Source organism: Rhineura floridana, chromosome 11 (assembly GCF_030035675.1).
Source record: "Rhineura floridana isolate rRhiFlo1 chromosome 11, rRhiFlo1.hap2, whole genome shotgun sequence".
NCBI lineage: Eukaryota > Metazoa > Chordata > Lepidosauria > Squamata > Rhineuridae > Rhineura > Rhineura floridana.
The window spans coordinates 58,557,535-58,582,783 of record NC_084490.1 but is presented as its reverse complement, the minus strand read 5'-3'; the positions used below and the strand labels follow the sequence as shown (position 1 = coordinate 58,582,783).

The following is a 25,249-nucleotide window of genomic DNA, read 5'->3' as shown; positions in this document are numbered from 1 at the left end:
TGTATTCAACGGATTTGAGGGGAGGCAAAGACTGTCTCCATAATTTACCTGTCTCTCCCCAGAGACTGTCAAAGCTGTTGATTTGTGCTCGTTCTACCTCCTCCTCGTCTTTTTCTGGAAGATCAAGCAGGTAGGAGACAATCTAAAAACAAAGAAATCTGTTTATGAACTCTCTGCATGTTTAAAAATATGTTGCTGATATCTGAGAAAGGAGCTGCTTTGAACACTAAGATAAACAAAGAGTGAACAAATTCCCTATAAGGCACTTATCCTCAAAAGAACTATACTCCCCAGAACCATTAAAATAATTATTTGCCTTTACAAGGAAAACACTCCCCCCTAAAATTTTCAGAAATAACTGTACACGGTAACATACAGTCTACGGAAATAAGCCTAAAAGAGTATCACACTGTACAAACAAGTCAAAACTTCTATGAAAAATACAGTGCCTTGCAAAAGTATTCAGACCCCTGACCAATCCGCTCATATTATTGAATTACAAATGGTACATTGTAATTTCGTTCCATATTGAAACATTGAAACTCAAAATCAATCATTGTAAGGTGACATTGGTTTCATGCTGGGAAACATTTGTAAGAAACATACAAAACTGAAACATGTTGCTTGCATAAGTATTCAACCCCTGTGATGTGGAAACTCCCAGTTTACACAGATGAAAGAAACTGCCCTATCGAGGACACCTTACCATTGGCCTCCACCTGTGAACCATTAAAGTTCCTGTCACATTGTCAGGATAAGAACCCCACTGTTGAAGGATCATTGGTCAGGCTGTGCATCTGAAGGAAAATGAAGACTAAAGAGCATTCTACAGAAGTGAGAGGTAATGTAATACAAATGCATAGATTAGGAAAAGGGCACAGTGGAAGCTGCATCACACCACCCAGGCACTGCCAAGAGAAGGCCATCCCTCAAAACTCAGCGTTCAAACAAGAAGGAGACTTGTGAGAGAAGCCACAGAGAGGCTAACAATCACTTTGAAGGAGCTACAGGGTTCAGTGGCTGGGAGTGGAGTAATGGTGCACAAGTCAACCATATCAAGAGCTCTGCATAACACTGGTCTATATGGAAGAGTGGCAAGAAAGAAGCCGTTACCCAAACAGTACCATCTGAAAGCACGTCTGGAGTTTGCCAGAAAGCATGAGAGTGCCCCAGCTGTGATGTGAGAAAAGGCTTTGTGGTCAGATGAGACCAAGATAGAGCTTTTGGGCCAAAAAGCACTATGGGTGGCACAAACCTAACACTGCCCATGCCTCATGTAACACCATCTCTACAGTGAAGTATGGTGGTGGCAGCATCATGCTGTGGGGATGTTTCTCATCAGCAGGGACTGGGCATCTTCTTAAAATGCAAGGAAGAATGGATGGAGCAAAATACAGGGAATACTGCAAGAGAACCTGCTTCAGTCCACTAAAAAACTGAAGCTTGGGAGGAAATTCACTTTTCAGCAGGACAATGATCCCAACCACAAGGCCAAAGCAACACTGGAATGGCTCAAGAACAAAAAGGTGAATGTCCTATAGTGGCCCAGTCAAAGTCCTGATCTCAATCCCATTGAGAATTTGTGGTGCTCTTTGAAAATTGTGGTCCACAAGTGACGTCCAACCAACCTGAAAGACCTGGAGCGAATCTGCCAAGAAGAATGTGTCAAAATTCCTTCGACACTGTGTGCGAAGCTGGTACATACCTACCCCAAAAGACTTAAATCTGTTATCGGAGTGAAAGGTGACTCTACCAAATATTAATGTGTGGTGGTTGAATATTTATGCAAGCAACATGTTTCAGTTTTTTATGTTTCTTACAAACATTTCCCAACATAAAACCAATGTCACCTTACAATAACAGATTTTGAATTTGTGTTTCAAAATAAAATATCATACAGAATGAAATTACAATGTACCAGTTGTAATTCAGTAATATGAGAACATTGGTCAGGGGTCTGAATACTTTTGCAAGGCATTGTACGTATAATAATCTTTAAAAAACAGCATGGGAAGATTCATGTGGAATCTGATATATTAAAGTGGTCCACTATACATTCAACACAGTAGCCAACATGTATTCAACTTCCATTAATATATTAGCTGTGTCCTCTCCTTGGAAATAATGAATTTGCTATATTTATCCATGTGCTAAAGTCCAGACGAACTATTAGAATGTATAATGTTTCTGGCTATCTTTGAAACATCTTAGGAAACTTGAGCTAGTTCTACACAGTAGCTATGTTACTTTGACCTTTTAAGCCCTAGAAAGTTGCCTGTGAGGGAAAGTAGCCTTTGGCTGAAAAGGGTTCCCCATCCTTGCTCTAGCTAGTGTGATAATAAGGTTCTTAAGCACTGGCTGCTCCCACATGAGCTTGCCTGATAACACTCCCCAAGATGTCCCAGAGGTTAAGTGAGTTGTTACCTGAGAGAGGATCTTTTTTGTCATTGCACCCTGCTTACAGAATTCCATCCCAAAGAAGAGCCACCTTTATTTTCTTTGTGGCACTAGGAGAATTCTATCCTACTGACCCAAGATTTTGGTGTTTCATTGATTTTGTTGTTCTATTTGGCATTCATTTATCTTGGCAACTGTTTTTATATGGTATGGGCTGCTGGAATTGTTTTAATTTGTATGCTTTGCCATAACTGCAATTTATTGGCATGTTGATATTTCTATTTTCTACCGTTTCCTGCTTTTATGGTGATTGTTTTGATGTTGTTTAATGTTAGTCACCTTGAATGTCATTTCTGGTAGAAAGGAGGCATACAAATATTTAATAATAAAATGTTTATGAACTATCCAACACCTGTTGGTAACAGAGTTCAAAGTGTGGTGGTTTCCATTAAGACAATCATGTGCCACATGATGGTTAGCAAGGTTCACTGCATAGTGGGAAAATTGATACTGGGAATTAAGGTGGTTGCTGTCACTCCCCCCTGTGTTGCTCAGCTGGATTTTGAAGACAGGGCTTCCACTCATAATGGAGTGCTCAGCTGTATGGCGGCACTTACCCTGTGGAATTCCCTCCCCTTAAATATTAGGCAGGCGCCATCTCTGCTATCTTTTCGGTGCCTTTTGAAGACTTTCCTCTTCCAACAAGACTTTTAAGTTGAGACCTGTCCCGATCTGCATCTACGTTAGAATTGCTTTTAATATGTTTTCTTTAATAATATGTTTAACCCTTTTTTTAAAAGATTTTTTAAAGCTTTTTTAAAAATGTTTTTAGCATTGTTTTGTTTTAATGTATTTTGAGGTCTTTTTATGATGTTTTCAAGTGTTTTTAGCATTTGTTTGCCACCCTGGGCTCCTGCTGGGAGGAAGAGCGGGATATAAATCAAATAAATAAATAATTTTGCCTTAATATAAAAGCTGCTTGGCCAGTAAGGATCCAGCAAGGCTGAGCAACAACTTACCTCGGTGTATCCCATGCTGGCAGCAGCGATGAGTGCCTGCTGGATGGCCTGGCTCTTTTTGAACACTCCTTGCTGTTGCCCAGCCATTGTCCAGTCACACTGAATTAAAAACTTGACAACCTCCAAGTGACCTCTGAGAGCTGCATGAACCAGTGCACACTGACCGTTCTTGTCCAAATGATCCACCTTTACAATGAAAGGAAAAAATGACTAAATAAAATTAAAGCAAATTGCTGTGGTTGGGCATTCCAATTCCTGATTTCATAACACTGCCACATCCATATGGAACATATTCTCCATTTTTCTCTGGCAAAATATATGGAGCTAGCCAGAATTTATTCCTAAAGAACTTTGTGTTCATTTTGTTACAACAAACATGTTCTGTGCCCACAGTAAATTCTTCACACGTAGCATGAACTACCCTCATGAATTTCATTTGGAAGTAGTGAAGTGATGAACGTAAAGTTTAAAATGGAGTTTGGAATATGAACTCCCTTGGTTTGAAAAGCCTCATCCCTTTGAGAGTCTGAGCCAGACCTCCCTTAATTCATGTCCAACTTGCAATGGGATTTGCTCATGCAAACACCACTAGCCAGATTTTCCTACCAGTCCCTCATCCTTTTCGCAACCCTATTTTTGAGGAGGGGGGAACCAGTGATGGGGAGGCTTGCTGGGAACAAGAAAAGCCTTGCCAGGCCTCCCTTTAACTGGAAACGAGCATGGGATTTATAATTTCATCTGCCTTCCAATTCAGTTCCAGATACACAGGGAACTAGAAACCCCAAGCTCCCCAGCAGGAAATGATATTCTTGAGCATGCTCAGAAACGTCTTTTCAAATTAAGGAGAGGCTTAACAAGGCACCTCCTGTCCCTAGCAGCAACCTAATTCCTTCTTTTTTTTTCTGCTTGAGGAAAGTCTGCAAAGAAAAACAGTAGTGGTCAAGGACAGTCAAAGGATTTCCCCCATCATTATCTGCAATGTCTGCTGGCGCTTTTTGGCTGTTGTATGTAGTAATAAACCATTAGACAAAAAGCAAATCTGGCCCCATGACCACTTAAAATTCTGAAAAGCATTCTCCTTAGCTCTGAGATGTCAGCCAACATCTGCATTGTCTTGCAAGAAAACTGCAAATCTTTTGGGTTTTTTTACATCATAGTAGGGAAAGTATAGAGTACCTGAGATTAAGCTCTGGACAAATCCCTCAACACATAATTGCTATGTGCACTGGCAGTGATCTGCAAATCTCTTTGCTACATTCACAAGCTCTTCTTCTGCATTAGAGGAAAAGGGGAAAGGCTCTATCAAAGAAGCCATAGTGAACCATCCCCTCTCCTTAGTAAAACTACCAACTGCCACTCCAATAACTAAAGTTATTCTGAAGAAAGCTCCTATTGTTTATACATTATTACCAATAATAACAGAACATTAACTGGAAACCACAGGTAGCTTTCTGGAAGCAAACTCTGTCATTCTGTAACAAGACTGACTGAAACAGAGACCTTACAGAAGACAATTGCCTCCTAAAGCTTTGAGCTCATTTGCATAATAAGCCAAGACAAACCTTGGCTCGAGTGAGATGGTGCAACCATGTGGGCCCCCAGAGAGGAGCTCGCACCCACTTTCCTCCTCCCTAGTCCTTTCTGTTCCCATGCAGGAACTCATGGTTAAGCTCTCCCCTCACTAATCACTACTCTTCATTTGGATGGCACACTAAGCCAAGCCTATTTGATTTCAGCTGCGATGTTTTAAAGCGGCAAATCTTGGGGGGAAAGGTAATTTTAGCAGCTACTGCCCAAGAGCTACCTGCTTGGGTCTACAAACACACATCTAATTATTATGTAGCATAAAAGCTCAAAACATTCTGAAAGCAATGCAAACTGTGAAAATATTGCCAGTAAGTTGATGTCAAATGTTCTTCTTTATTGCTGTACTGTCCACCAATACAATGACAACAGGTTTACTGAGGTTAGCCAAAATAGGCCACGTGCCACCTCAAAGTCAGTTTTTATAGCCTTCAGGAACTTCAGAGAGTGAAATTTCATTTAAAATGAAAGCAAGTTTCTAACAATCTTAGTTAGGAAGGCAGAAGGTCTGACAATTAAAAAGGCACATTTCTAAACAGAAAGCTAAACCACATCCGTAAACCCCAAACTTATGTTTAAATTTGTTGTTTTGTCAGCATATACTTCATGATTATACATTCTGGAATATTATCACAGAGATTTTGGCTACTCCTACTCACTTGGTGAGAAATGTAATGTAAAAGTAAAAAAGTAACTTCTCCATCAGCTGACATTTACCATGTTTGTGCAAAAACTACATTATAAACTCTACCCTTCCTTTCTATATTAGATGGATAGTAAATTAAAAGAGGAGAGTTTTAAAAGGTAGACAAAGAAGTTTAGCACCCTATCCACCCAACAGCTTGGCAACAGCCTGACCCGAACTTGATGAATTGCCAAGGAACTACTCTGGTATTTTAGTTGAGTACAGTCATGTACAAACCACAAACAATCTGGGAAGTTAGGGTTGGCTGAAGAGTATGTTTATTAAGGAAAGACAATGAAATATTGTTGCTTGTGCTCTTGCTAGCATAACCACATCAGAGAGTAGTTCGGTGACACAGCTGCAAGGATACAAACAATTGGGATTGCAGCCTAAGGCACGTGGACAGCTCACCCACTGCAACCTTGCTTGGGCTTGGGAATCAGATAGCTATCAGCTCAACTCCTTCATCACCTTGGCTCGCTTCTTGCACAGCAGTGCAACAATGCTTAGATAGCCAGCAGCAGCAGCATATCCAAGAGACGTCAGGCCACTTTCTGAAGAGGCATCAACATTTGCTCCAAACTCCAACAGCAAAGCTACCATCTCTGTGTAACCAAGATGAGACTGGACACATAAAATTGGGGCATTGTTCAGTACTTCGGTCCTGTAATTGATGTTGGCGCCTCCCAAGATCAGCAGTCGACTGACCTAAATAGCAAGAGAGAAATGGGAATGGGTTAGATCAGTATTCTCTAAACTTCTGCTAGACAATTTTCTGAATTAAAATTGAGAGAAATAGTTTTGAGGACAAGAGGCTTTCCCAAGCTTCATTTGGGTTGGGACCAGCAATTTTTAGAAAAAAGGAATATGTAAAAAAAGTTCTTTACACAGCAGTTTTAAATACCCTACTGTTCTAAATTTGCTACTGTTCTCCTTTCTTCCTCTCTCTCTTTCCACTTGCCCCTCCTCTTTCTTACTCTCTCTCTTCTTTCTAGCACCTGAAATGCTGTGAAATGTAATTTTTCTGGGGCATGTAATGTCACCAGGAACTCTATGAAAAATACATTTTATAGCATTCTAGAAGAAGAGGTGAGGAAGGAACGGAGGGGGAACAAGAGAGTAGGGAGGATGGAGGGCTTCCCTTCCTGTCTGTCACTAGTAGTACAGCAGCAATATAAGTGGGTTGGGTGGCTAAATTCCAATCCAGGGAAAAGCACGGTGGTCATAATGCTACTTTTTCTTTTTAAGGCAGGCATTACAAATCACCAGAGCCAAAGACTTGCAAAACTCATTGAGATTCTATGCTGGATGAGACTACTTTAATGGATAGGACAATTGCTTACTTTCTAGAAATGGGGTCGCCAACCTGGTGCCTTCATTGGTCCCCCTGGTAGGAAGCAAAACTTTGTATTTTCATTTTTTTTAAAAAGCAAGTCTCTACCAGCCTTTCCCAACCAGTGTGCCTCCAGATGTTGTTGGACCACAGTACCCATCTTTCCTGACCATTGGCAATGCTGGCTGAGGCTGATGGGAGTTGTCCAACAACATCTGGAGGCACACTGGTTGGGAAAGGCTGCAGTCTAACCCTCCTGAGGATATTAGAAGAAAGCATGCTCAGACCCTCAATTATTTTATTCTGTTCACTTCTATAATACATTTGTGATTCTCTCAGATGTCACTAGTGTGCTGGGCCACACTGTTTGGAAATTACTGTGTTAGATTCAGACTTTGAAAAGGTGTAGGGAAAAATATTGAAAAACACCTCTCTGTGACACTAGCTAGAAGTTTTAATATCAGTCTGTGACTCTAATTCTATTAATACACATTTTAAAATCTAAGAACAAATGCTTTGTTTTTGCTACCTGTTTTAATTATTGATACTGCCACTAATTATTCTTTAATTTTTAATTTTTTTGTATTTTAATGTTATTTTATGAACCACACTTGATTTTCAAGTTGAATGTTGAATGCAGAGATGTTACAAGCAACCAAACTGCCTTGCAATTTTAGATCAAAATCTACAAGATAGAGCCAGCCAGATGCCTCTCAAAAGCTCATAATCAAGGAAAACATGAAGGCATATACATTGCTTTGTTGTCTATGTCCAGCATCTGGTACTTTGGAAGTATGCGATCTTTTAACTCTTCGGGTTTTCAAAGCACAGCTAAGCTGAGCAGGTTCAAGTGTTCTTGAGCACTCGGAGCAAGCAGGATTAATCTCCCCATATATCATCTGATACGCGGGACTACAATCCTGCTTTGCACACAACTTCAGAAGGTCCTGACAATCAGCCTGCAAAGCCCCTTTTGGCCAAGCCCCACCCTTACCTGCCTCATAGGGCTGGCCAGTGTGGCTTGCCCAAAATGGCTTTGCAGGCCAAATAGGGAAGCGTGGTGGACCAGGTTTGACCCACAGGCCAGAGGTTCCCCACACCTGCTGTACATTTTCTCCACTTGATAAGCTTGCATTTTAAATATTAGCTAGAAATAAAAGGTGAAAAGGGAAGGCAATGGTAGAAGGGGAAGCTAGAATTCTTCTTGAATAGGAAGAATGGAGAGGCAATTTGTGAAACTGCCCAAGGGGTTATACAGATCTGAAGCAGGCTTAATGTTGATCAAGGACCAAGCTAGATGTAACATTAATTGTATTAATGCAATTAATATTGCCTCCCTGGGCTCCTGCTAGGAGGAAGGGTGGGATATAAATCAAATAATAAATAAATAAATAAATAAATAATATGCATGTTAAAAAAAGTAAATAGTAGCTGTAGCCCCTCTTCCCCACAAGCAGCATAAGGAGCACAGGGAATAGTGAGGAAAAGAGTAACCTCTTCCCTCACCTGCCATGGTCTCAATAGAAATTATTTCCCCCACGCCGCAAGTTGCTGTTTCCTCTAGGTTGGAAGCTATCATTTATGCCAATAGAGGGCCCCTCCACCCCACTGTGTGCATGTGACTTTTGTTGGGACCATGGCAGGGGGCCCATCTGCTGTCCCCTGGAGACAGAGAAGGGAAAGGCAGCAGGAAGCTTGGTGTAGGTGTAGCAGCAGAACCAATCTGATGCTCCCTACTGCCTTGCCTGTCCCCTTCTCCATACCCAGGACCGATGCATAGCATTGGGAAGCCGGGTGAGCAACACTGCCCCACCCATGCCACCCCATCAGCTTCTATTCTCTCTATGCCCACCTCCCTTGCTACAAAAAAGTATTTGAAAGCCTGAAATTATGAAAAATAAATTCCTGAGAACTCCCTGAACTGGAGCAGATGTGGACTTATTTTGAGATGGGTCTGGCTCTGGCTCTGATGCCTTTGCTTTATCAGTACTACAAGGGATTTGGGCCCTGAACTTTGGCACCTAACAGCTAGTATCTGTTTCCAGTACCTTTATGTTGGGAGTGTACAAGTTCCGCAGAGAGGCCAGTGCCATGGAAAGACCTTCCGAGCTGTACGAAATCCAAAGCCCTTGGAGAATTGAGGAGGAGACCCCAACTTTTTTACTCAGTCCCTGCAAAAGACACACTTTAAACTATATCATTCAAAGTACTGATTTTTTTTTTGCACTTTACTAACAGATGGATAATTTAATCCCATACTAACAAGAATTCGAACTCAGCTTTAAAGGAATATTATAAAGACAAAACAAGAGTACTGGCAAGGACACATCTCCAAAGTCAAGTCCTGCACCTAACGCAAGTAATGTCAGAGCAGCAAAGATGTATACTCTCTGTGCTAAATGCTCTGGTCTAACTCCTTCCCCCCATCAGATATGTAGGAACTCTAGGGTACAAGGAGTCACAATCCATCATGAAAAGGACAGAAGCACCTCTTTGTTCCTTGCTGGCTATGAGATGATGTAATCCCTTTGCCCCATCTCCAACAGGCAGGATATTAAAAGTATTAGCAAAAAAGAAAAGGGCACCACAAAAAAATAGGAAATATTAAAGAAAGAGATGAGCCTGAAGCTAGAGCGAAATTAGTATTTATTCTAGAAGAAACAAGATCATAGTCTAATGCATTTTGGAAAAGACAATGGGCACTCCTTTTCTTCAGAGGATTCTTTTAGGAATCTCTCCTTGGAAGATCACTGATCTTGTCTTCAGCCCCCCCTCCCCATCTGTATATTGTTAGCCATATTCCTTGAGACAGTATATTAAAAGAAGGGGCTTGCAGTTAACGGTGCCTATTCCTGAGATGCTCTCCAGAAAATGGACAATCCTGTACTAGACTACAGCATGTTCAGCTTGATGTAACTTCTTAGTACTGGGTTGTATCATACAGAAATCAGACTGACAATGAGAACCCCTACAGAGGAATTACTTGCAAGCCTTCTTTAGTGTTCTAAAGCTGCACACGCCAAAGGGTTTTGAAAGAATTCTGATCAGTAGATAGTGTTTGGTAAAAAATAATGGAAAAGATTATCAGTTTAGATTTATCAACTGCGAATCAGTTCTAGGGTGTGGGTCGCTAACAGTTCCCAGGTGAAATTCAGCCCCCTTTGGGGGCACCAACTTGTTCCTCCTGCCAGCTGCTAACTTAAACATTTAAGGGAAAGAGGGAGGCGAAACAAAGATTCCATACTTCTGTCTTATCTACCCTCCCCCTCTCCCTGAACTGGGGAGAAAAGGACAGAGAAGTGCATGAAACTGGATGAAGGAGAGAACCGTTCTTTCTCCTCCTCTTGCTCACCCCTGGTCACCTTCTGCTCTGGCAGCTGTCTGGTAGCAGTAGGAAAGCATGCAGGGTCATTCTGAGATAGGGTCCTTGCATACACATAGCTAATTCGATCAGAATAACTGGGGCTGGGGCCCTGGCCCTCCTCGCATTGTTGTTGATCAGGCTGATCAGTATTAGTGTGGAGCTCAGAAAGTTAACATTCTTCATGTATTCTGAAAACACCAGCACCACAGTGTTCGAATCCAAGGTGGAGATATCATTGCATAATTTCTTGCTACCTTAAAGATGTGTGCTTTGAGAATATGATGACCCAGCTCAATAGTCTGCTGTCTATTGAGTTTTCCCTCTTGACGGGAAAACCAGAAGGCAAGCAACGTATGGCCACTCCTAGGTAAAATACAAGATAAAAAAGAAACATGATGAAAGTTAGAATTCTAACTCCAATGTATATTTTCATAGCTAGCACTGAGATTGCTGAATGAAAGAGACGACTTTCTCTACCTCTTCATGGTAACACCTGTCAGTTTTATTCTCATGCAAATTACAATCATTCTGTGCTTAATTGTTCATCACCTTTGATCATGCCTCTGCTGAAACGCTACTAGATACCAGTTGAGTCCAGCTACATTGAGCACTGTAGCACATTTCTCCCTCCAGGACAGGAGTTGCCAACTTTGTTAGACCAGAGGTCACATTTCAAATTTTGGGAGAATGCTTGGGACACTAGTCACAAAATGGCTGTCATGGGGGTGTGGCATAACACAAAGTTAGGGAGTAGTCATGGTGAACCTTTTCCCATAATTGTATTTCCATACTAGAAAACCCCTGATCTATTGAATTTCTGCCTGCCATACAGCTATTAAAGGCACAAGAACTCTGTTTTCCCCCAATGTCAAGCCTAAACTAAAGCCTAGACTGCCATCCTGTACCCACTTAACTGGAAGCAAGCTCTATTAAACACAAAGAGACTTAATTCTGAGTAGACTGTATTTTATTTTATTTATATCTCACCCTGCCTCTCAGAATGACCCCAGGGCAGCATCCACAGATATCCAAGAATCAATCTTGTAATGTCTAGAAAATGTGTGCAAAGAGGCCCAAGCAGCTGCAAATGTCCAGGATGGGAAAACTCATTAACTCTCCTGCAATGTTGTTGGTGCAGGCCCCCCTGAGAAGGTGAGTGGATTCTTCCCCAAGGTCTGGTAGGCCAGAACTATGGTCTCTCTAAGCCAGTGTGAGATTGAGGAGGTGGAGACCTTTTGTCCAGGCAATGCCCCCCCCCAAGGATTCAAATAACCCTTCCGACTTCCAGAAACCTAAAGTCCTATCAAGATAGAACTGGAGTGCTCCATGTATGGTCCAAGGTATGCCATGACTTTTCCTTAGGAGATGAGGGGTTCATAGAGAATGACAGGAGAATCACCTCTTGAGCCCCATGAAACAGCAAATTAACTTTAGAGAAGGACGGGTCCGGCCTGAGGAGGACTACTTTGTTCTGATAGAAAATACACAGCTGAGTATCCAATGATAATGCCCCAATCTCAGATACCCGGCAGGCTAAAGTGGTAGCTACTATTAACACCATTCTGAGGGTAAGAAACTTCAACTTGCATGTAGCCAAGGGTTTGAATGGCGGCCCCATAAGTGCTGTCAGAATCTAGTTGAGGTTCCACATAGGAAAATGATGCACCACTGTGGGTTCTTTAGTCTAATTCCCATGATGAATCTCCTAAACATCAGATGTGTGGCCACAGAAAAACACCCCTTGCAGCCGGTACACTGCTTAACACCACTCCTGGCACTTGATGGCGCTAGTACTCCAGCCCTTATCTAACCTGGACTAAAGGAACCCCAGAACATCTGCCATTTCCCTGGCGGAGGGATCCTTTCCTTGAGCCTCACACCAACCCAGGAAAACTTTCCACATGTAGCTGGATGCCCGATTTGTGGAGGCCTTTTGGGACACCAAGAGAGTGTTAACGGTGGCTCCCCATCCAGCTCTGTCAACCAGAGGCGCTCAACCGCCATGCTGTCAGTCAGAAGAGCTTTTCTGAAGGGATGAAGGACGGGTCCCTGACTCAACAGGTCCTTCTGAAAAGGCAGATGCCAGGTGAACCATGGCCTCCTTGGCCAGTTCGGAGCTGTCAGAATCACTTATGCCCTCAGCTATAGGATCCACCTGATGGTCTGCGATACGAGGCTGAATTATGGGAAAGTGTAAAGCAGGGCCTATGACCATTCCACCATCAGGGTATCTGCTCCCCGGGGACACATACCATGAGAAGAACTTATCGACCTGGGAACTGTGGCAAGTCACAAACAGATCTATGATTGGGCATCCAAATAGCCAGACCACTTGCTGGAATACTCTGGGATGCAATTGCCACTTTGAGTCCATCATGGGGGTCCTGCTGAGCCAATCTGCCATCACATTTTGTACCCCTGCAATATGTTCCACCTTCAGAGATAGAAGATGAAATCTGCCCAACTGAATAAGTGAGCCTCTCTTCTCAGGATCCTCAACTTCATCCCTCCCTAATGACTGATTAATGTTCTGGCTAAGACATTGTCGGTCCTCACTAGAACAAGAGACCCTTGGATGGATGGTGCAAAAGCCAGCAAGGCCAGTCTCACCACCCGGAGTTCCAGCCAGTTGATATTCCACTGCACCTCAGTGGTGGATCACACTCCCTTCATCACACAGGAATCCAGATGTGCTCCCCAGCCATACATGCTGGCATCTGTCATGATCACCCTCCAGACTGAGACTTCCCGGCTCACCCCTTCTTCATCTGCCATTTCAGCTTTTCCTGAACAGCTGGTAGGAACAGAATCATCATGTTCTGTGACTCTGTGATCTGGGACTGGAAGAGCAGTAGTACATGCAGTAGGGGGTGGATGTGAAGACAAGACCAGTTTACCAATTCCTGACAGGAAACCAGCATGCCCTGCAGTTGTGCCAACTCCATCAGGTCCCGATTCCGAAGATACCACTTTCCTTGTCAGTGTCTGAATCTTGTCTACACATTCCTTGATGAGGCATAGCTGGAATTGTTGAGTCTATCTGCACCCCAAGATATGTGATAATTTGTGTGGGTTCCAGGGCACACTTTTCTAGATTCACTATGAAGCTGCACCTCTGAAGACATGATACAATCGTTTTCACATCTCCCTTGCACTGGGTCCTCATCAGTGCTGATGAGGACGTTGTCGAGATACAGGTGGACTCACACCCCTAATGTCCTCAAGACCTTCATGAAAATCCTGGAGGCAAAGATTAGGCTGACAGGAAGGGCTCTGTATTGATAGTGTCAATGCCCAGAGCAGAATCAGAAATGCTTCCTGTGTTTCTGGTTGAACGGAATATGGAGATAGGCCTCTGATAGATCTGTGGATGCCATTCAATCATTCTAGTTGATGGCTTTGGATATTGGTTTGAGGGTCTCCATCCTGAACCATATGCAGGCTATCCTCCTGGTCAGACTCTTGAGGTTGAGGATGACCCGAATGTCCCCTTTCTTCTTCAGGACTGGAAAGAATATTGAGTACACCCTGTATTTCTGTGCCTGTGTCAGAACTGGTACTTTTGCTTGGATGGTCAGTAGAAGGCTGAGAGCCTTGAAGAACACCCTGTGTTTATCTGACTTCTTGGATTATGGGGTAGCAATGAATTTCTCTCTTGGCCACCTGGTAGACTCCAAGGAGTAGCTGCAGGAAACAGTTTCAAGGATCCACTTAACATGGTTCCAATCTATTTGTGTGCAAACTGGAGAAGTCTGCTCCCTATGGCTCCACAGGCCCAGGCATCATGTGGACTGCTTCTTGGCTCCCCTCTGGAACCTGTTGTTAGAGTAGCTGGAGGTAGGCTGCAGATGTGATGAAGTTGATTCTGCTGTTCTGTTTCACCTCCTCCAGAGTGGTTTGTAGCATCCTAATGAATGATGCTAGTTATGTAGTTTGGAAGTCCAAAATGGCTGTGGTGGCTTTTGCTTGTGGTCATCCTTCTTAGCACTTGGAAGGGCTTTATGTTTGTCCCTTGTTTTCGCAAGCACTTTCTCAAGGAGTTCCATGAACAGCTTGGGACCCCTGAAGGGTGAGCTAGTGAAGTGAATCAGGAAGCCAGGCTCCATGTCCCAACTGTGTAACCAGATGATGCATCATGCCACCATGCTGGCTGCCATTGCCCTGGCACTGAACTGCATGGTGTCTCACACTGCATCTGCTTGGAAGGTTGCGGCTATCAACAGTTTCTTCAATCCATCTCTGATGTGCTTGGGGGCATCATCTGCCCATAGCATGCTCGTGCATGCCATACCATTATGGAGGTGGCCATCAATGCTCTGAATGCAGCTGGCTGTCTCAAAATCCCTGTGCAGTGCCAATTCCATGCATTTGTCGCAGGTGTCTCTTGGGCCCTCCTTCCCTTCCGTCAGCAGGATTGATGAGGATGAGAGCAGCCATGGGCAAATCCACTGCCGGTGTCTTCAGCTGTTCCATCACCTTCAGGGGAAAATAGTAGTGTTTACTGACCAGTTTGTGTATGGGTTTATGCCCATTCCGACATCCACAAGTAAAAACAAAACAAAACTAGAAATGGACGCATGGCCACATGTGGCTGTCCATCTGCAAATGCCATCTTTTGAAGATGAGAACACAGATGCTCCAGAATCCTTGTTTTGTTCCTCTGAAAGCTCCAGGATCCTCCAGAAGCTCCAGGATCCAGTGGCTTTGACCACCAGGGCTGGAAAAAAATCAGACTGAAAAGGTCTCCCCTTTGGGGATGGGGCATTCAGTTCTTCCTGAGAGAGCTCAAAAAGATGGATGGACAAACCTTATCCCTGTCCTCTGAGGAGAGGGAGTGCTCCAAGTCCAAAAGAAGGCCCAAGGTGGTTGCCAACTTCCTGCTGTTTCCTCTTCCTTGCTTGACTTGCCAGTCTCCTGTGTGGGTGGCTGTGTTTTAGATCTGTGCTTGTGCCTCTTATGGCAACCCCTCTTGGGTTCAGGGGATATCTGGAGGGGATGACGGAGGAGGAGGAGGACGGAGAAGGGACCACAGGGGATGGGGACCTCGTGTCTCTCTTGTCTTTATGGGATTGCTTCCTATTTTTCCCTTTCCCCTTGAGGGGGGGGGGAATCTCTTGTTGATGTTAGATGGCCCTGCCACTCTGTGCATCTCCTTGATCACAGTCCCCTTGATCCACTGCAAGAACTTAAGAAACTCCTTTTCCCTTGGCACAGTGAGCATAGAGGGGTTTGAACTGTTGCATTTACCCCCTCCATGTGTTGCTCACACGTGTTTGACACCAAGCTGGGACTCTGGGAGTGGGAGGATGGACACTTGCCCCTCCTGCTCGCTCACTCTGGAGACCTCTGGTTCCTCTGAAAGGCTGCCCTGTTGTTGGCCATGGCACTCACACACATTGTAATCCCAACCAATCCTGTGGGGAGGGACCAACAGGTAGGCTAAGTCCTTCAAGGGCCCTGACAAGCTTTCTCTCTGCTCTACACACTGCTAGGAGAAGACACAGTAAGTGCAGCTGCAGCTACTTGATCTCCACTGCAGTTGCACCTCTCTAGCTGAGTAAGCATGATCCACCAGGCTCTCCTTCATGGCTGCATGGCCCTCTAAGTGAGTCCTGGTCTGCCCTGAGCTGGGATCGATTGGGGAGAGTGGGGAAGGGACGAGGAGAAAGAAGCACAGTAAGGAAGAAGTGGAGAAGAATAAAGCTGGAAGAGGAAAAAAGCTGAGGTTTTGAATTTAAAAGGTCTGAGCTCTTACGGAGCTCAGTTCGACCCAACCAGTCACTGGAGCAGGCAGGGCTGGTCTGGAGGGTGGAATGGCCCTTTCCCCCAGGTGAGGATGTCTGAAGATAGGACTGTGCCTACACACCCAGTGGGAGGCGCCATCCTGAGTACTATGACTACCCTCCAGGAAGCTCTAGGGAATAATAAGCCTAGTAATTCATCAACATAAACACTTTTAAGTACTTAAGTTTGTAATAAGACAATCTCAGGCTTACAGACATGATACAAAAGAGAAAAGGAATGGGGAAGGCAGAGGAAAGCAAGCATTGCAGCAGACTGTTCCTTCACTGGCCAGTGGATGGGGGCCAGCTTGGTTTCCCACTTGCCATGATGTTCATTCTGGGAGGCAGAGGTGTATCCTCCCAGTACTCCTTGTAGTTGTGGATGGTAGTAAAGGCCAGAGTATGCCTCTCTTTGGTTCTGCCATCCTAGGACAGTTGGTGGTTGCAGCAGTGCTTTCTTGCAGTGGGAGAGGAAGCAACTTATGAATAATCATATATCTTTTTGAAAGAATTTTAAATATATTTCACTATGAGGTGTTGTCTACTCCAGATGAGGCTGAGCCCATGGAAGGATTGGGAGGAAGCTTATTCAGTAAACTGACTTGAACCGAGGTGAATGCAGGCACAAAAAACAAGCATATGCCCACTCAAGGTCAAGAACCTATGGGCAACAAAGGTAGTCAAAGACAAGGCTTTCAGAATACTGGACAAATGACTTGTTCATACAAGTGCTTAGTATCAACTGGGCCCTTATATATTCCCTGTACTTGACTATCCCTCCCAGACTCTGTACCTTGCTTAGGAATCGAGACACTTGGTGGTACAGTCCTATGGTCTAGACTCTAGAGCTTTGCACTCCTTTGTATGTGTGTTATTTCTCTGCAGACACATTGCCTATGTTGGCAAGAGGGCTTTGCAGAGCATGAGGTCTACTACTCTCTGAAACAGAATCGAGCTCAGGGGTTGCAGTTTGGTTTAAAAAAAAAATATGGGTCTATTAATGCAGCCCAAGATCACATTCACTTTTTCTGCAGTTGAAATCACACTGCTGACTCCTATTCACTTGATGACCAACTACAGTCCCAAAACCCCTTTCATGTGTCTTATCATCGAGCCTGGTATTGATCAGCCTATACCTGTGCATTTGATTGTTTGGTTGTTTTGCTTAAATGCAGAACTTTGCATTTGTCTTTGTTGATTTCACTGCTATCCTGGGCTCCCTTTGGGAGGAAGGGCAGGATACATATTTAAAATATAACAATAACAACAACAACAATTTTGTTAGTTTTGGCCCAGTCACCCATTCTAGCAAGGTCATTTTGAATTGTATTCCTGTCTTCTGAGGTGTCAGCTATCCCTACCAGTTTTCCGCCATCTGTAAATCTGTCCACAGATGCATTTAACAGTTGTACAATTTTTCAAGCTTTTTAATTTTTTAAATTTCAAGCTCCTGAAGCAGTGTTTTACTCAGAAACTTTGAGCTACAATGAAGAGCTGTGCATCAGTAAGCACCAAAGCCTGTTCTCTTTGTTTTGTAAATATTACAACATAATGTATGTAAAACTCTTTGAACACCAAAAACATTAATGATCATCATCATCATTATTAAGCAGAGCCAAAGTAAACTCTAATATCCAGTTAAATATACAGGTAATGACTCAAAAGTAAACGCAATGGAAAGCCACTTAACTGTGGCTGCATGTGTTATCTTTTTCCTCAGTTATATCCAAGGAAACACTAAGTTGGATGCCCTCAAAGATCACCACCTTTTAATGCTCCTTCACAGACTTCCATTCATAAGAGTAAAGAGAGTGATCAGAAAATAGCTCTCTCAGTGGTTGTTCCTTTCCCTTTTTAAATGGACCACCTTTTAAAAATAGTTGTATCTTGATAACACTACTCAGAGGTTTATTTGTAAAAATGAAGTGATCTCATAAACATCTTTGCCTACTAAAGTTGATGGGTTACGTACCTAGGGTCACACAGGAACTTGGTCTTTTCTCCTTCTTCTCTCCATATCAGCCATTCTCGAAAAGATGGATGGACAAACATCCGTGTCATATCTCTGCGCTTGATAAGAAACATGGAGAGGTTCTCCATCCTTTGCTGAAAGTCCTCCCATTCCAAGGAACTTTCAATGCTTCCTGCATTGATTGCCTGGAAAATATGCTCATCAGTCAAGGGGTGCAGAGATGCTACTGCCACATTCAAGAGAGGCATCACCCGGTCAAAGGAAGACTGTGTTGGAAACTTCATATTGCACTGCAGTAGGTACACCTCCGAAAGGGAGACGGGAACTACCTTATAACTGGAGCTTTTTAACACCAAATAGCCCTTCTCTATTAGATCAAATGTGAGCTTAAGGTACAGGTAGGATCCTTGACTCAGAGTTTTGAGATGAGAACTGAGTTTGCCAAAGGTTGTGTTGTCCATTTTACCATTAAGAGAGATGTTATTCTGTATCTCAGAGCTGCTATGTATTCTGTGTAGGATGTAGGCTTGAAGATCCTGATCTATAGCTTCATTCTCTTCCAGTCTGTCCAGGAATATCCTATGGAAGGGTAATAACTTAATTATTTCCTATAGGAGAAAAAAAAAGAATAAAGTAAATTCTGGAGAAGATGAAAATGAGAGGAATATAATCAGCCTCCCACTGATAGTATAAATATTGACAAGTTTTCACCTCCAAGCAGACGAGCTATAGGCCATACATAGTGATGCTGTCACACTGGCTCCAAATGGGGCTACACCATTTGTAAAAAGTGCCTAGGTGGTACAGTTAATTTTAACATAAATCTAAAGCCAAATTTTCAAACTGCCTTTCAACACCACAGCCAAGAGAAAGAAAAGGGGGTGTGGGGAGAGCAAACGCACATTTTCTACAGATTCTTTTCTGATATGCCCCTGAGGTTCGGCTGGCGTTTAGCAGCAGTGGAGCCTTTAGTGTGGCTAGCCCTGCCCTGTGGAACACATTGCCAACAGAGGTTCAGCAGGAGTCATATTTGCTTGTTTGTAGACATCTTATAAAAACTGCATTATTCAGATAGGCCTTTCGAATCTGTGATTCTTTGCCAACCAGCCTTTACCGATGTGTTTGACATTTTTATCACTACACTGTGTTTTTAGTCTGTATACCACCTACTGATATTCTATAAAAAATGTGGTTTATAAGTATTTTAAATAAATAAAAATAAACAGAATATATCACTGACATTTTGAATATAATGCAAAAATTACAATCATAGTGTTATACCTCCCTTTCATTAAAAAATACAGCTGGAAAACCATTTTAATGATAATTAAAAGACTGGTTTTAATCCCAGAAATTTATTGCATTATTTGCATCACAGAAATGTATTATTTATTATTATTGTTTTAAAATAGTTTTAAAAATAAATGGGGGTCATAAAAACTGTGGATGTGTGCTGAACTCCACCCACAGCACCTAGGTCACACTTATAAACCATCTTGGGTCTTACAATCAGCAGGAGAGGGCACTTATAAGAACATAAGAAGAGCCTGCTGCATCAGGCCAGTGGCCCATCTAGCCCAGCATCCTGTTCTCAGAGTGGCCAACCAGGTGCCTGGGAGAAGCCCGCAAGCAGGCCCAAGTGCAAGAACACTCTCCCCTCCTGAGGCTTCCGGCAACTGGTTTTCAGAAGCATGCTGCCTCTGACTAGGGTGGCAGAGCACAGCCATCATGGCTAGTAGCCATTGATAGCCCTGTCCTCCATGAATTTGTCTAATCTTCTTTTAAAGCCATCCAAGCTGGTGGCCATTACTGCATCTTGTGGGAGCAAATTCCATAGTTTAACTATGTGCTGAGTAAAGAAGTACTTCCTTTTGTCTGTCCTGAATCTTCCAACATTCAGCTTCTTTGAATGTCCACGAGTTCTAGTATTGAGAGAGGGAGAAGAACTTTTCTCTATCCACTTTCTCAATGCCATGCATAATTTTATACACTTCTATCATGTCTCCTCTGACCCGCCTTTTCTCTAAACTAAAAAGCCCCAAATGCTGCAACCTTTCCTTGTAAGGGAGTTGCTCCATCCTCTTGATCATTCTGGTTGCCCTCTTCTGAACCTTTTCCAACTCTATAATAGCCTTTTTGAGATGAGGCGACCAGAACTGTACACAGTATTCCAAATGCAGCCGCACCATAGATTTATACAACAGCATTATGATACCGGCTGTTTTATTTTCAATACCTTTCCTAATTATCCCTAGCATGAAATTTGCCTTTTTCACAGCTGCCGCACACTGGGTCGACATTTTCATCGTGCTGTCCACTACAACCCCGAGGTCTCTCTCCTGGTCGGTCACCGCCAGTTCAGACCCCATGAGCGTATATGTGAAATTAAAAATTTTTGCTCCAATATGCATAATTTTACACTTGTTTATATTGAATTGCATTTGCCATTTTTCCGCCCATTCACTCAGTTTGGAGAGGTCTTTTTGGAGCTCTTTGCAATCCCTTTTTGTTTTAACAACCCTGAACAATTTAGTGTCATCAGCAAACTTGGCCACTTCACTGCTCACTCCTAATTCTAGGTCATTAATGAACAAGTTGAAAAGTACAGGTCCCAATACCGATCCTTGAGGGACTCCACTTTCTACAGCCCTCCATTGGGAGAACTGTCCGTTTATTCCTACTCTCTGCTTTCTGCTTCTTAACCAATTCCTTATCCACAAGAGGATCTCTCCTCTTATTCCATGATTGCTAAGCTTCCTCAGAAGTCTTTGGTGAGGTACCTTGTCAAATGCTTTCTGAAAGTCTAAGTACACTATGTCCACTGGATCACCTCTATCTATATGCTTGTTGACACTCTCAAAGAATTCTAATAGGTTACTGAGACAGGACTTTCCCTTGCAGAAGCCATGCTGGCTCTGCTTCAGCAAAGCTTGTTCTTCTAGTTAATCTAGCTTTAATAATACTTTCGACCAGTTTTCCAGGAACAGAAGTTAAGCTAACTGGCCTGTAATTTCCGGGATCACCTCTGGATCCCTTTTTGAAGATTGGCGTTACATTTGCCACTTTCCAGTCCTCAGGCATGGAGGAGGACCCAAGGGACAAGTTACATATTTTAGTTAGCAGATCAGCAATTTCACATTTGAGTTCTTTGAGAACTCTCGGGTGGATGCCATCCGGGCCCGGTGATTTGTCAGTTTTTATATTGTCCATTAAGCCTAGAACTTCCTCTCCCGTTACCACTATTTGTCTCAGTTCCTCAGAATCCCTGCCTGCAAATGTTAGTTCAGGTTCAGGGATCTGCCCTATATCTTCCACTGTGAAGACAGATGCAAAGAATTCATTTAGCTTCTCTGCAATCTCCTTATCGTTCTTTAGTACACCTCTGACTCCCTTATCATCCAAGGGTCCAATCACCTCCCTAGATGGTCTCCTGCTTTGAATGTATTTATAGAATTTTTTGTTGTTGGTTTTTATGTTCTTAGCAATGTGCTCCTCAAATTCTTTTTTAGCATCCCTTATTGTCCTTTTGCATTTCTTTTGCCAGAGTTTGTGTTCTTTTTTATTTTCTTCATTCGGACAAGACTTCCATTTTCTGAAGGAAGACTTTTTGCCTCTAAGAGCTTCCTTGACTTTGCTCGTTAACCATGCTGGCATCTTCTTGGCCCCGGCGGTACCTTTTCTGATCTGCGGTATGCACTCCAGTTGCGCTTCTAATATAGTATTTTTAAACAACTTCCAAGCATTTTCGAGAGATGTGACCCTCTGGACTTTTTCAGCTTTCTTTTTACCAATCCCCTCATTTTTGTGAAGTTTCCTCTTTTGAAGTCAAATGTGACCGTGTTGGATTTTCTATGCAATTGGCCATTTACATGTATGTTTAATTTAATAGCACTATGGTCACTGCTCCCAATCGGTTCGACAACACTTATATCTCGCACCAGGTCCTGGTCCCCACTGAGGATTCAATCCAGGGTTGCCGTCCCTCTGGTCGGTTCCATGACCAACTGGTCTAGGGCATAGTCATTTAGAATATCTAGAAATTTTGCTTCTTTGTCATGACTGGAACACATATGCGGCCAGTCTATATCTGGGTAGTTGAAGTCACCCATTACTACCACATTTCCTAGTTTGGATGCTTCCTCAATTTCGTATCTCATCTCCAAGTCTCCCTGAGCATTTTGATCAGGGGGATGATAGATCGTTCCCAGTATTAAATCCCTCCTGGGGCATGGTATCACCACCCACAACGATTCTGTGGAGGAGTCCGCCTCTTTTGGGGTTTCGAGCTTGCTGGATTCAATGCCTTCTTTCACATATAGAGCGACTCCGCCACCAATACGTCCTTCCCTGTCCTTCCGAAATAGTTTATATCCAGGGATAACCGTATCCCACTGGTTTTCTCCATTCCACCAGGTCTCTGTTATGCTCACTATATCAATGCTCTTCTCTAAGACCAAGCACTCCATTTCTCCCATCTTGGTTCGCAGGCTCCTAGCATTAGCATACAGACACTTGTAAGCAGTGTCTCTCTTCAAGTGTCTTTGGCACTTATGGTTTGGCCTGTGGTAATTTTGCCCTTCTGAATTGATATCCTGTGCCCCTGCTCTCACAATGCCTACTTCTAGGCCTACCCCTTTTAAAATTTCATCATTTCTTTGGTCTTTATCCCAGGGGGGAGGTTTACTCCGAACCAGACCTTCCTCGGCTCCTGTCGGGTTGCCCCCCTCAGTCAGTTTAAAAGCTGCTCTGCTACCTTTTTAATTTTAAGTGCCAGCAGTCTGGTTCCATTCTGGTTCAAGTGGAGCCCGTCCCTTTTGTACAGGCCCGGCTTGTCCCAAAATGTTCCCCAGTGCCTAACAAATCCAAACCCTTTCACCCGACACCATCGTCTCATGCACGCATTGAGACTGCAAAGCTGGGCCTGTCTGGCTGGTCCTGCACGTGGAACCGGTAGCATTTCAGAGAAAGCCACCTTGGAGGTCCTGGCTTTCAGCATCCTACCTAGCAACCTAAATTTTGCTTCCAGGACCTCACGGCTGCATTTCCCCATGTCACTGGTGCCAACGTGCACCACGACCACTGACTCCTCCCCAGCACTGTCTACCAAACTATCTAAACGACGGGCGATATCCACAACCTTCGCACCAGGCAGGCAAAACACCTTGCGGTCTGCACACCCATCACACACCCCACTGTCTATGTTCCTAATGATCGAATCGCCCACTACAAGGATCCCTCCACCCCCTGGAGATATATCCTCGGCACAAGAGGATAGCTGCTCAACCCCCAAGGAATGGGTCCCTTCTAAGGGATCGTTTCCCTCTTCCTTGGCTGGATGCTCTCCTTCCCCGAGACCATCGTTCTCCATGATAGCAGAGGAGCTATCATCCTTGGAGTGGGACACAGCTATAGTGTCCCTGAAGGCCTCATCCACACACCTCTCTGCCTCTCTCAGCTTGTCCAGCTCAGCCACCTTGGCCTCAAGGAAATGAAGTCGTTCCCAGACAGCCAAGAGCTCATTGCACCAAGAGCACACCCACGACTTCTGTCCAACAGGCAGATAGTCATACATGCTGCAGGCAGTGCAAAACACTGGAAGGCCCCCACACCCCTGCTGGCTTCTTACCTGCATAGTTTTGTTTAAAGTTTATTATGTCAATGGGTTGGGGACTGCAGTTCAGTTGAGGTCAGGGAACAGACGGGCAGTGTGGGGGGCCCTGGCCTCCTTGCCCTGCTGCCGAACTCGGTCTGCTGCTTAACTCGCCTTGACGCTTCGTCAGCCGGAGCCTTGACACTTCATCAGCGGGGGCTCCTACTCTAGCTCATGGAGCAGGCTCCCTCACAAGGGTGCTCTGAATTTATATGTGTGGCTGGTCCCTCCCAGCTACTGCTGCCAGCCAATGATGTGTTAATTGAGGCTGATGGCTCAACTATCAGCTGGGGCTTAACTCCTTAGGATTATCTCAGGCTTCCTTCCTTTGAAGGCAGGAAGGCAGGCTTCCTTCCTTAGTGAGGGGCGGGGCTGTTTAAGGACTTTTGTTTGTTTGTTGTTTTCCCACCTAGAACAGCCTGACCTTTCTTTAACCTAGGGAAACAGAGCTTGTGGTTGTGTTTAAGGAAGGCTAAAGCTGCCCTTTTTAGCAAAGACTGAGCTGACTCTCTCCCTGTATGTATCGGTGGACTGTCCTTTTTCCCCTTCTCTCCGACTGGAATTTAGCCTTGTTTACAGTGTCCCCTGAAGCTTTCCTGCTAGGGTGGTGTTGAAAACTAGCTTTCTATAGGCTTCCTTCTCCTAGGATCTGTCTCCTAAGATATAGGTTGTTCCAGGATTTGGCCCTAGCTCAGGCCCTAGCTTATGGTGGTGCTGTTGGCTGCTATCTGACGTTGACCTAGGGCAGGGCCTTCACACAGCTGCAGTTCACCATTTGTGAAATGCCCTTCCTGGTGAGGTGTGTCTGTCTCCCTCATTATTAGCATTCCTGTTCACCCAGGCATTTGATGGCTGAAAATATACTGCTCCTGTCAATCTTGAAATTAGCTAGTTGTGAGGGTTTGTGCTTGTTTTTAGAAGTTTTCAGATGCTTTTAACTGTTTTTTTTAATTACATTTTAATTGTATTGTTTTAACTTTTTTATGGTTGCTGCCTTGGGCTCTTTTGAGAGGAAGGGCGAGATATCTATACATATATATGTACATACATACATAAATGGAAATTCGCCTTGGACTGAGGCTTTGGGGGCAGGGAGGTCTGAAACCAGCACTTTTAAACTAAAGGTGGAACAATATACTTGGTGCATTCCAAAGTATGGGAACAGTAGAGGAGGATATGACTGGACCTAACAAGAGGGCGATGTTTAAGCTTTTCCCTCTTCTATCCTCTTTTCCACCTGTTTCTCCCCATAATCCCAAAAGAACCTCAGCTGGAGGGAAATGTGCGAAGTGTGCTGTACTGCTCTAAGCCAGTGTTAGAAAATAAAAATTAATACAACAAAGGTTGGCGAGGCGGGATCCAAATAAAAAAGACAACTTTCATATTAAATGGTTCACGTTCATAAGCTATGTAGCAGTGGGTTAGCATAATTTCTATCAGCCATCAACTCATGCCTCTTTAG

The 25,249-nt window shown here is 43.7% G+C and overlaps 1 protein-coding gene across 12 annotated transcripts in view; it reads right to left on the bottom strand.

Annotated features, from left to right (window-relative positions):
• TANC2 (tetratricopeptide repeat, ankyrin repeat and coiled-coil containing 2) overlaps positions 1-25,249 on the bottom strand; it is a 378,583-nt gene that overhangs the window by 47,743 nt on the left and 305,591 nt on the right. For all 12 annotated transcript variants that reach the window (XM_061588302.1, XM_061588293.1, XM_061588296.1 and 9 more), the window contains 6 exons: positions 18,142-18,745; positions 10,637-10,749; positions 9,067-9,189; positions 6,157-6,393; positions 3,417-3,602; positions 49-142 (listed from right to left, as the gene is read on the bottom strand). In XM_061588302.1, the coding sequence (XP_061444286.1) occupies positions 49-142; positions 3,417-3,602; positions 6,157-6,393; positions 9,067-9,189; positions 10,637-10,749; positions 18,142-18,745 (1,357 nt within the window). The remainder of the gene's footprint in view (positions 1-48; positions 143-3,416; positions 3,603-6,156; positions 6,394-9,066; positions 9,190-10,636; positions 10,750-18,141; positions 18,746-25,249) is intronic.